A 12,085-nucleotide genomic window follows, 5' to 3' on the forward strand; every position below is an offset into this window, starting at 1 on the left:
GAATCTCACAAATATGTTGAAAAAAAAGAAGACAACAAAAGGCCACACATTTTCTTTCCAATTTATTCAAATTTCAAAAATTGTAAATAGTCTATGGCCTTAAAATTTTTTAAAGCAGTTATTATTGCAAAGATATTTTCCAAATAGATAGTGGCAATTCACATTTCATCGGTAATTGATGAAAGAACACAATGGAGACATTTTTGAGCATGTGTAAATGGCAAGAATTGTTCATATGGTTGATGGGCAGCAAAATGTATTGAATTGGAGCATCACGTGGTATTGCAGCCTAGCATTCAATCACACCTCTTCTGATAATAGTGTGCCCATTTTCCTCTTGGGAACAACCTAAGTCTGCCCTTTCAGAGAACTGAAATACTGTCAGAGTGATTGTTTTAAGACTAGGCACCCCACCTAGTCAGAGCCAATGAGGCACAATGATATTTTGTACAAACTCCTGGGTATGAAGTAAGTGATCTTGTCCACTGGACATGAGTTAAGCTGAGAGGATAAGAAGATCAAGCTGCTCTATTCACCTTATCATCATCTGGAGACAGAGGACAAAGCAGCACAGAGAAGAGATCACAGCCAAGGTAAGCAAAAGAGGGAGACTGTTGTCCTAGTGACACATTCTGTACCTGTAGGTGGTCATGGCCACTGACTTCTCAATATTCATCCCACTCTAAAAGGTTACTCTAAGCTAATTGTGATAATGTTATTCCCCCTGCAAGTGATTGGCTTAGCATTTGGCATATGATCTAATCTTGGCCAATTAAGTATGATGATATATGTTGGGGTACTTCTGAAAGAAACTTATTCTTAAGGGAAACAGAAAATGATGTTTCCTTTTCTTCTTTAGGGTGATGCTATTTCTGTATATGACCCTTGGAATCTGTGTAACCAGCCTGAGGGCAAAACCAGCACATTGAATATGGCAGAGGAGGAAATGAGAATACTCTGAGCCCTTTGATCATTTCATTTAGCTGCTGATCATACCATTCCTGGAGTCCTAGTTGTGACTCCAAGTTATGAGATAAGAAATTTCTTTATAGGTACAGCAGTTTGAGTCTGAGTTTTCTAATACTTGAAATGGAAGGTATCTGAAATGGCAAAGAGTCTGTTTAATAAATGTATGTGCATCTGTGCTTTATACATAAAAATACACACATACATAAAAAATAGCAAGGCTTATGTAGGGTTAAGATTAAATGAAATTTGAAGATAGAAGTTAAATTTAAAATTCACAAACTGTTAACATGTAACTTAACTGTATTTGTTGAGTGACTTTTAATAGAATTTATTTACTTATATAAATTATAATGTATAAAATCTATGAATTGCAACTTAGCAATTTATATACATATCAGTGTAATCAAAATTTTTAAATAATTCAAAACCTATTTTTCTAGCCAAAACAAAACAATTGAAAATTTTAATTTCTTAAAAGTTATTTTCAGTGAATTCAACTTTTAACTTTTGCTTGATATGAGAAAATAAGTTTTAACTAGCTGCTAGATATTCATTCATATATCACTGACATTTTTTCATCATTTTTTTCTTTTCATCATTTGACATAATAAATGATGTGCTAAATAACTTTTGTAGAATTAAATAAGTACTATTTTTATTTAATTCTCAAAGCCCAAGTCATATACAAGGACATAGAGGACAAAATATAAAGGCCTTCAATGGCAGCCAATAGGCACACATAGCTCACTTCTCAAGATATGACTTCAGGAATGAGCAATGAATTGAAAGCCCTCCAATCACAGCCATTATTTTTGCTAGGATTTTGTAACACTGATCTTGCATATATTTTGTATATTTCTATGTACTCAATGTCAATGTTGCTCATGCTATGTCTAAGAAAACCCAGTGAGAGTAATTAAATTCTAAGGAATAAGATTTTGAGCTTTGGAAGACCACAAACCATTCTAATAGCTAAGATTTTTTTCACCCCCCCATACCAAGGATCAATTTTCTCCCCTTTGGGGGCAATGTCTTCCGGGCTGAGAATGCATGATCTAGGGCTTGCAGGGTAATGCAAGAAGATCGGGTTGTATATCAACTGCAATAGGAAGCCTTTGGAGAGTTTTAAGCAAGAAGGTGATATAATCTCATTTATATTTTAAAAGATCACTCCAGCTATTATGTGGAGATTTGAAAGGACAGCAAGGAAATCTTCATTCCCAACACCCAATTTAATCAACTTAAGGCCTTATCTTCTATTCTAAATCCTTTAGTTACTGAGATAACACATTTCTCTCCCCAGCTGCCAAAGCATCATGTCATGTGCTTACTGCTTTTGTTTTCAGTTATTTCTTCATCATTGGCCCTTGGGGATTTGTTTCACAACCTTTAAAGTCCAGCTATATATTTAAAAGGAGACCTGTCATATTTTTAAAAATAAATTTATTTATTTTATTTATTTATTTTTGGCTGTGTTGGGTCTTCGTTGATGCACATGGGCTTTCTCTAGTTGTGGTGAGCGGGGGCTACTCTTCATTGCGGTACGCAGGCTTCTCATTGCGGTGGCTTCTCTTGTTGCAGAGCATGGGCTCTAGGCACACGGGCTTCAGTAGTTGTGGCTCGAGGGCTCTAGAGCACAGGCTCAGTAGTTGTGGCGCACGGGGCTTAGTTGCTCCGCGGCATGTGGGACCTTCCCGGATCAGGGCTCGAACCCGTGTCCTGTGCATTGGCAGGCGGATTCTTAACCACTGCGCCACCAGGGAAGCCCGATCTGTCATATTTTATCCAACATTTTAAAGTGATTTAGCAAAAGAGTTTTCCTCTACCTACATTTTACTCTTTTTTTAAGCCAGTGAGTTTATTAGCCACTCTTTTGGTCAACTAGTGGTGTACTTCTCTTCCTTCATGATGGATACAAGAAGATTATAGGGGAGCCAGAGGAGTCATGCCCACTTCGTGAGGGCCCTCCTTCAATATCTACTGTTTTTTTCTTTAAGGAGTGAACTAGGCAGTTCATGGCTTATTTCAGAATCCTCTCAAATTGATTTGAGGGGATATGGGGATATATGTATATGTATAGCTGATTCACTTTTTGATACAGCAGAAACTAACAAACCATTGTAAAGCAATTATATTCCAATAAAGATGTCGAAAAAAATGACATTAAAGCCACACTGAAAATATTAATCCTTTAAACTATCACCCATTGCAAATTGTGCCCAGGTATGTTGTACAACATATTAACTGCACAATGTAAGAAACAGTGGGTGAAATGGGTGAAAGGGGTCAAAAGGTACAAACTTCCAGCTATAAAATAAATGTCATATAGACATAATGTACAGCAAGGTGACTATAATTAATAATACTGTGTTGCATATTGAAAGCTGCTAAGAGAGTAGAGCTTAAAAATTCTCATCACAAGAAAAAAATAGTAACTATGAATGGTGATGGATATTAACTAGACTACTAAAATCATTTTGTAATATATACAAAATCAAATCATTATATTGCGCACTTGAAACTAAATAATGTTATATGCCAATTATATGCTTCAATAAAATGAAATATTTTTTGAAAATAAAATAAAAATTATTTTTGAAAAAGAGATTTCATTTTGTTTCTTCTACCAAGTACTATGTATAGTGGTTGTCAACTAGGACCCTCATTCCCCTGGCTTCATATCTCCCAGTGACTTCTTTAACTGGTGAGATTAAGAGGTTGGACATGTCAGAAAACTTTTGTGTTGTTTTTTGTATTTATCTCTTTTAGGCACAATCTAATTTATTTAAAACATAGAGAAAACTTTGTGGGCCAGTGGCACCTGTAGTTATATCCAGCTTTGCCTGTGACGGGATGAAGTATGAGGAAATACTTGTGTCCTGAGAGCTAAGTATGTCCTCCAAGCCATCTTTTATCAATTATAAAGGAGATATTTTGACCTCTATTTGTGTCATTATTTTGCCTGTCTCTCAAATGCTTACAAACTTGCATGGAGAAAAAGGCTTTAATTATTGGTCCTTTGGAACCTCAACCAAAAAATTATGATGAGCTGTGGCACAATTTCATTCTGGAAGGGAAGGAACAACCATTATAGGTATGCCATGACCTGACCTTACTTCTTCAAGATAAATACAGGACCTGGGTCATTAGGGGATGTATTGTCATCTCTAAGACATGAAAGGAAACTTTTGCCATTCCAAAGCGGCACTTTGTAGTTGTCTCCTGGGGGAAAGGGTTGGGAGAATCTGACAATATTCCTTTAAATGTAATACATGCCCAAACCAAGACTGATTGTGTGATCCCATAACTGATAATTAATCACTAATATCATACCTACCTCCATTTTAATTCAGAAAAGACAATATCATTTGGGCTTGGGCAAGGGGGATGGAATGTGATCTAGGCAATGCACTTAAAACAATTCTACATTAGTATATGCATCTATACAAATAAGAAAGTTTAAGACCTGCCCAAAACCAGCCTCCTTTTAAATAGCTAATTATGTTAAATTCTGTACTAACTGATTTAAACCCATGATAAACTCTGTTTGGGGTACCTGCTGCTGTTATCATGATAGCAACTTTTACTTCTTACCTGTTTCCAATAGAAGGAGAAGGGAACATTCCAAGGAGGTGAAGCAACAGTAGGAATGTATACAGGTTTTCTTGGTCAGTTTCTCAATCTCACTTCATCAGAATTATACACTCAGTCTAAGGAAGGAAGAGCCCAAATGCTTCATCTGTATTTTCATTTGGGAAATTGTGTGTCTCAAGGATATTAGCAAGCCTAGCATTGTAACTGACACCTCTCTTCCACCAAATATCTTGTCTAAGGACAAATCAGGCAAGATACACTGCAAAATATAGACAGAATTAGACCAATTTCATATTGCACTCACTGCTGCCAGAGTGGTTTAAACCATCATATCTGTTACCTGGATTATTGGAATAGTCCCAAATTGATCTCCTGTTTTCCATCTTTGTACCCCATTACAGACTATACTCCAGAGTCTCCAGTGATCCTGTTAAAATATGAGACAAATCATGTTGTGGTTATGCTGAAAATACTCGAATGGCTCCTCACCACACACAGTGTAAAAGTCAAATTCCATTCTAGGCCCTCCGAGGCTCCAAGCTATATGCTTCTCCCAGATCCACATCACCTCTCTGAACTCACTTCCTGATATTCTCTACCTTGCTCACTCAGCTCCAGCCATGCTGGTATCCTCAGTGTTCCTTGAACATGCCAGGCCTACTCCTGCCTTGGGACCTCAGCACTTGCTGTCCCGCTACCTGGAATGCCCTGTCCCCAGACAGCCAAAGGGCCAGTTCTCTCATTGCCTTCAGATATTTACACAAAAACCAGGCTCTCAGTGAGGCCCTCTGTTCAGCCTCCTCCCTGGAATTTAAGTCTCCCTGTTCTTTGCTTTATTTTTTCCTTCTTAACTCTCATCACTTTGAAAATACTTTATATTTTACTTATTGTCTCTAGGCTACTGTCTGTCTCCCACACTAATATGAAAGTTCCATGAAGATAAGATTATTTATCTGTTTATAACCATATCATAAGGACCTGCGTCTAGAAGACTGCCTGGCAGAGAGACCACCTGAAGTAAATATTGGTGAGATGAAAATAGAGCAAACAAATTAAAAAGCAAGTTGGGTTAAAGTAAGCCAAAGAGGGGCTAGGCAGTTTTCCCTGGGTCTAGCCCCAAAACTACCAATGCAAGTGCCTCCAGGAGACAACTGGGCATTTTATTAGAGCGAAGCAGGCCAACTGGGGGTGTGGCCCCATTGAGAGAGCATTCTGAGTCTAAAATGGCTGAGCCCTTCCTCAGAGCCAGCTGCTTGTATCCTTGTTGGAATGTGGGCCCTAATCCTTGGTCTATTGTTTTTGTTTTTATTTTTTCAGGTAAGCCAGAAATGTGGATTTTTGAAATGTGAAATCCCCCAAATGTCTAAGTAGCTAATTTTAAAATGGAGAATGATAAAACATAACGATCAAGCAAAATATGACAGCGGGCTGAAATTGGCCCATGAGTGGCCTGCAGGTGTTTGCTAGACTGAATTATGTGCTGTATAAAAGAAAACTTATCCCTGTTCTGGTGAGGTGGGCTTGCCTTGTGTAATTCTTGAGGCAAACAACTTCAGGCCATGTTAGGTGGAGAGAATGAACTGGAATTACCAATTTCTTTCAACTCCTGGAAGTTCCCTGCCTCCCTCTCTCCCTGCTATGCCTGGAGTTAAGGAAACCTGGGCAGTGGGGAGTCACCAGAACTGTTTCTGTGAGGGTAGGGGTATATTTCAGTGAAGTGTGGAGTGGGGAAACCAGAGAGAGGGTTTTGAAGGAAACTTCCACAGCTGGACCGGGGAAAGGAAAGAAGGAGAGAAGGACAAAGACCCATGTGTTGGGACATTGTATCTCTGAGGAAACTTAATGGGGGTTACCACACCCTCTCCCCACCAACCACCTATGTGGTACCATACAGTCGAAGGACTTAGTTATACAAAGTCACAACTCCCCACCCAACTGCTCATGCCATCTATCTCACCTGGAAATAGAGCTGCACAAATTTCCATCACAGCTCCCCATGTGCGTGAAGTGGGCAAGACTGGTCTGGAGGTACCTGTGAAAGGTCAATAGCCACTGGCTTTGTCGGGATATAGCCAGAATGGGGCTTCTGGAGGCAGCAGACCTCCATCTGGTGAAGCACTGGGTGGAGCCACCTGTGGTTTCAGGCAACTGCTGAAAGAAGCATGGACAGTCAAGTATTCCCCACACCCAGGAGAGAAACATTAAGCTCAGTCCTCCAATGCCCCTCCTCTGTAAGGAGGCCAGGTATAATCCAGGAGGAGGAAGAACAGCGAGGAGAGTGCTGTACCTGGGTTTAGCAAGTTTCCATTTTTCTGGATAAAATGCTTTCCAAATGCAAGGTGGCACATCTCTTGAGTTCTGAGCACCCCACTGACCTGTTCCCCACAAAAATCGTTTATTCAGTGTAGGCGAAGGGAACCAAGACCTTCAGGTCTGAGATTTACTGCTCTTGGGTCCTCTGGAAAATACGAGGAAGCTGCCCACAAGCCCCTGCTTATGGAGTGCCATGTTAGTGTGTTTAGGCTGAGGGTTTGGGTTCTGCTCAGCAGGTGTGGCATGAACTCCCTGATATTATAAAAGGCTTTTAGGTATAAACTTGGCTCCTGCTTAACTCTTGAGACATTCCTGTCAAAATGTCCTTCTAGGGAAGCTCCAATCCACCTGGTTTCTTTGACGGTTGCCACCTTCTTTGGGCACAGAGCTAGGGAGGGCAATTTGGATACTGCCAGAAGTCCTATTTTTCCTTGGGTCTTCCCATCTCTCATGGACCCCACTCCCCATATCTTGTTGTCTGTATTCTCACTCCCTCTGTCAGTCTTTCATCTTAGAATTCCTCTTTCCTCGATGTCCATCCCCTTCTGGCCCCTCACTCATGCATAGACCTCCATTTGAGTATCCTTTTAGCCTCTCTCCAGATCTCTGCCAACTTCATCTTTCTCTCCCTTGCTCTGGATCTCTTCTAAATGTCCTTGTGTCCCTCTCTACTCAATTTATTCTGTTTCCCTCTAAGCCTCAAGATCTCACTCTCCCTCTGTTATTCTTCACCCCCTCCCAGTTGTGTGCCTCCCCCTCTTAGGTCATCCCCCCCCCCCTAGGGAGCCTCTCCATTTTTGACCCCTCCCCACCTCCTGCTAAGCAGCCACCTCCCCTTCTCCCTTCCCCCACAGCTCATCTCTAGTTCCTTCCCCTCCCCCCTCCCTAGACCAGACCAGCTAAGTCCTATTCCATTTTTAGATGACTGATTATGATACTAGCTGAACTTTATTCACAGCCTGAATTTACAGCTGTTCCTTCCTTTCATGCCCTAGCCACCAAACACACCCAATCGTTTCAACATGACAAATTCCTTACACACAGCATGTCATGGCCACATAAATTTGTATTTTTCAGGACAAAACAACAGTTATGCTGGCAAAGATGTCGGATTAACAGGGACCCTAAAGCTTTCAATACACTGAAAAGTAACATTATTTTGCATGTCTACAAAGTACACATTTGTTTTCACAAATGTGGCAAAGTTTACCCTAACAGTTAGGACTTTTTCACCAAATCATAGACATAGATATGGAAATCATCATCAAACTTGATGAAATACACAGAGGGTTTGGCTTCCACTTGGTGAATGACCATGCCGATCCGTTTGGAGCCATCTTCTTTGGTATATTCCACATGTTTACCTATCAGGCCATCTACAACTCCTCCTGGCTCCCTCTCTGCTGGAGGAGACTCACTGGACTCTGGCATGATACGGAGGTCTCCTTCTTTATAATCATCTAGAAGCTGGTACATGTACAAGACAGGATCTTTCTCATAGGTAATATAAAACCAGGCTTTCATGATAGGTGCTTGGGCCAAGACCATTCCTCTCCATTCATCCTTAGAACCATGCTCACCCTCAAACATATGTTCCACAGCTTTACCAATTATGGTATTTGCAAGGTTTGCATCACTGACTTGAGATGATGCCACCCTGTCGGAAAGAATTTTAAGAGACAAAACTCTTTCATCTCTGTGAAGTTCCAGTCCATAGACACAGTCAATTCCATCATATTTCACCAGATAAAGAGAAGGATTTATAGGCACCTGATCCAGAACGGTTCCTTTCCACTGGGTGATGGGCTCATCGCCTTCCTTCCATCCGTGTGAAATCCTGCAGCCCACGATGTTCCTGCGGGGCTGGGACGAAGGTCTGCCTCTCTGTTTCTTTTGGGAGGCTTTTCTCTTTGTCATGTTTGCAGACCCAGTGGCCCGTCCTGCAACTGCCCTGGTTTGTTGCCCTTCGGCCTCCTGCGAGTTGGGGGTTTTCATGTCTGCAAGGAGGAGGAGAGAAGAGAAGAGAGGAACATTCAAAATGCCATAAGGTGAAGTTCTCCAGACAGCGTCGTCTCCATGTACCCTGCGCCAGCGCCTAAAATTTCCCCATGAGCCTGGCAGCAATGCTGGAAATCCTGGCTGTGTGCCTGAAAGTGCTCTCCCTTCTAGGTTCCTTGAGGTTGCGGGAGAAGGCGGCAGCGGCAGTGGTGCTGCCTGGGGTTAGGAACTCTGCAGGAGGGGGCGGGCTACCTCCTTGTTCAGAGACCCCAGCCTCCGTCACCCGCCACTGGTGCCCACTCTCAATCCCCTGCAAAACCCCTGTCCCTCCACCACCCTGACCCGCATGCACTGTCCTCCTGCTCTGAGCACCCCAGTCTGCTACCCACACGCCCCCGTCCACCCCCACTCTCTTTCTTGGCCCCCAGCGCCCTCGCCTCTCCGTGCTCACCTTCAATGTCTTGCCTGATTCCTTACGCTATTCCCCTTTCCTACTGCCCATTGCACTCCCCCTTCCCACCCCGGCGCCCGCCTCCACCCCTTATCTCCTGCAGGAGTCCATCCCATCCCCCTTCTCCATCCCAGCGCCCACCAATGGCCTTGCCTTGCCTGGCGTCCACCGCCCCGGATTTCGGGCTTCACGTGTGCAAATCGGACACCTCGCAGCTTCCTTTGCGGTGAGCCTGCGTCCAAGAAGGATCCGCAGGCTCCCGAGGAGCCGGGTGTTTGCAAGAGCTGGAAGGGGAGGATCCTTAGGCGGCGAGCGTGTTTAGTAGGGCGGGGGCGGGGTGGTAGGCGAGGAGGATGGCGATGGGCGGTGTCTTCAGTGCTGGGCCCAAGGGCCCTCTGCCTCCTTGTTTGTGGTGGTTGCCTCTCTGGCACATGGGTCTCCCACCAGCCGCTACTGGTGCAGTAGTCTCCTCCCTCTTTCTGCATAGGACTAGGCTCTTAGTTTCCTGTTAGTGAAGAGGCCTCCCCTTCCTCCTAAACCCTATGCTGCCAGCCTCCATTGCCCTGGAGCCACTCCCAGGCCGCTCCTCTCCTTTCCAAAATTTAGATCTCTGGAAACTCTAGGAGGTCTTTTCCTCTGCAGGTACTTCCCACCTCCACCCTCTCAGGCTCTCTAGCTCCACCCCTCAGCTGCCCTGCTTGGGTGCCTCTTAATTTTTCACAGGTTCTTCATATTTTTTGCACACACAAGTTCACACAAAACATATATGGATACAGAAATCCTTTATATTCATACACAAATATATTTATGTGCATACATATTTTTCTGTATATTTCTGATATTCATATTCACTGATATATAATCCTAAATACTCACCTCTTCACAATCACATAACACACAGGCATATTTTTTGGTATACGACTACACAGAAATACATATAATAAGAATTTCTCCAATGCATGTGTAGGCTCTTTTAGATTTGGAGACTTAGCTTGGAGAAATAGTGAGTTATTTTAAGCTTAAAGAGTTTTTTTTTGTGTGTGACTCCAATTTGTAACAAATGTTATCTAGTTTTTCATAAAGTGACATTTATTTTGTATCTTGTTTGTATCCTTTTTGTTACTTATAGTTTTTTTCCACCATATCGCATAATTCTTTAAAATATCACTATTATGGTGTTATATCAGTAGGAAAGCAATCTCAAACTGATTTAAAATAACAGTAATTTATTGGGTAATTATTTGAATAATCTTATAGGTGTCAGATTGGGCTTAATCTAAGTGCTCACTGTTATGGGCTGAATCATTTCCCCTGCAAATTCGTATGTAGAAGTCTTAGCCCCCAATACCTCAGAATGTGAATGTATTTGGGCGTAGTGTCTTTAAAGTGGTATTTATAGTGAAATGGGGTTGCATGGGTAGGCTTTAATGTAATATAACTTGTGTCCTTATAAGAAGAGGTGATCAGAATGCAGACATACCTGGAAGAACAACCATGTGAAAATAGAGAAGATGGCTATCTGGAACGCCAAGGAAAGTGGCCTCAGAAAAGAGTCAACCCTGCCAACACCTTGATCTTGGATTCATAGCCTGCAGAACTGGGAGAAAATAAATTTGTTTTGTTTAAGCCACTGAATCTGTGGTACTTTTTTATGACAGCCCTAATAAATGAATGTATTCAATGCTGTCACCAAAAACCTACTTTTGTTCCATCTTCTATTTTCTCTGTGTTGTCAGTTTCATTCTGACGCTTATGTTACAATATGGCTGTCAGCAACTTTGGGAGTTATATGCTCCCTTATTCATATCCAGTGACAAAGAAAGCCTTTTTAGAGCAACTTTTGATCAAAATTTTGCTTTACTTTGATTGGGAACTTCATAGGTCATTTGCCTGTCCTTATACTATGACCAAAGACAATGCTGTGTCCACTTATTTTAGTTTCACTTTATATACTTATTTCAGAAACAATTACATTAACAAAGTGAATCTGTTTGAATAATTGGCTCATGCTAATCAAGTGCCGCTCCCGAAGTTGGGGTTGGGGTCAATCCCACAAAAATTGCATAGGTCCTATACAATGAAGGAGGATTGAAATAGATACTGGAGTAATCAATAATGTCCCCAGAAATTCGACATTATTACTTTGAAAGACAATCTAAACATTTTTATTATTCTAAAATTTGTGTTTCTCTGATACTACTCTTAGATCTATACAACTGCCAAGTAATTGCAGATTTGTTCATATTTCTTTGATGAGGTAGTAATAATTTATCCCCTTTCAAAAATGTTATTCCTAAATTTTTGCAACTTGTTGGTATATTTACATCATCCCCTGTTGTTGAGTTTCGTTTATTGAAAATCTTTCACGGAGAATCAAACCAGCCTCTTTTACAGTTATCCTTTCATATTCATGGTTTTGAATTATCTGACCCCATAAGGGTAACCAGTAGGGTAAGACTAGTATGTTAAATGTTCCAAGGCATCAAAGTTCACTCTGTACTTAGAAACCAACACAAATATCCTCTCCTGAAAACACAGCTTTCTGATTTCCTTTTGTTGAGGGTCACCGTCTTCAAGGGAATCTGGAATAACTAACAAGTCCTAACCGACCTACCTTCTTGGGAATTAAAGTTGATGCAGGAAGAACTTGATAATAGTCCCACTAAGTATCTACAGGAAGGACTTTGGTGTTGTCCTAGAAAGTATTTCTCCAGTGCCACTACAGCTAGAAACTATGTAGTGTGCAGGAATGGTCCCTTA

The 12,085-nt window shown here is 41.5% G+C and overlaps 1 protein-coding gene across 1 annotated transcript; it reads right to left on the reverse strand.

The window, feature by feature from the left end:
- Window positions 1-8,006: 8,006 nt before the first annotated feature.
- LOC116747658 (spindlin-2) lies at window positions 8,007-8,871 on the reverse strand. The gene has a single exon (XM_032620117.1). The coding sequence runs from the start codon at window positions 8,869-8,871 to the stop codon at window positions 8,095-8,097; it is 777 nt and encodes a 258-aa protein (XP_032476008.1). The 3' UTR covers window positions 8,007-8,094.
- Window positions 8,872-12,085: the final 3,214 nt, after the last annotated feature.

This window comes from Phocoena sinus, chromosome X (assembly GCF_008692025.1).
Source record: "Phocoena sinus isolate mPhoSin1 chromosome X, mPhoSin1.pri, whole genome shotgun sequence".
Taxonomy (NCBI): domain Eukaryota; kingdom Metazoa; phylum Chordata; class Mammalia; order Artiodactyla; family Phocoenidae; genus Phocoena; species Phocoena sinus.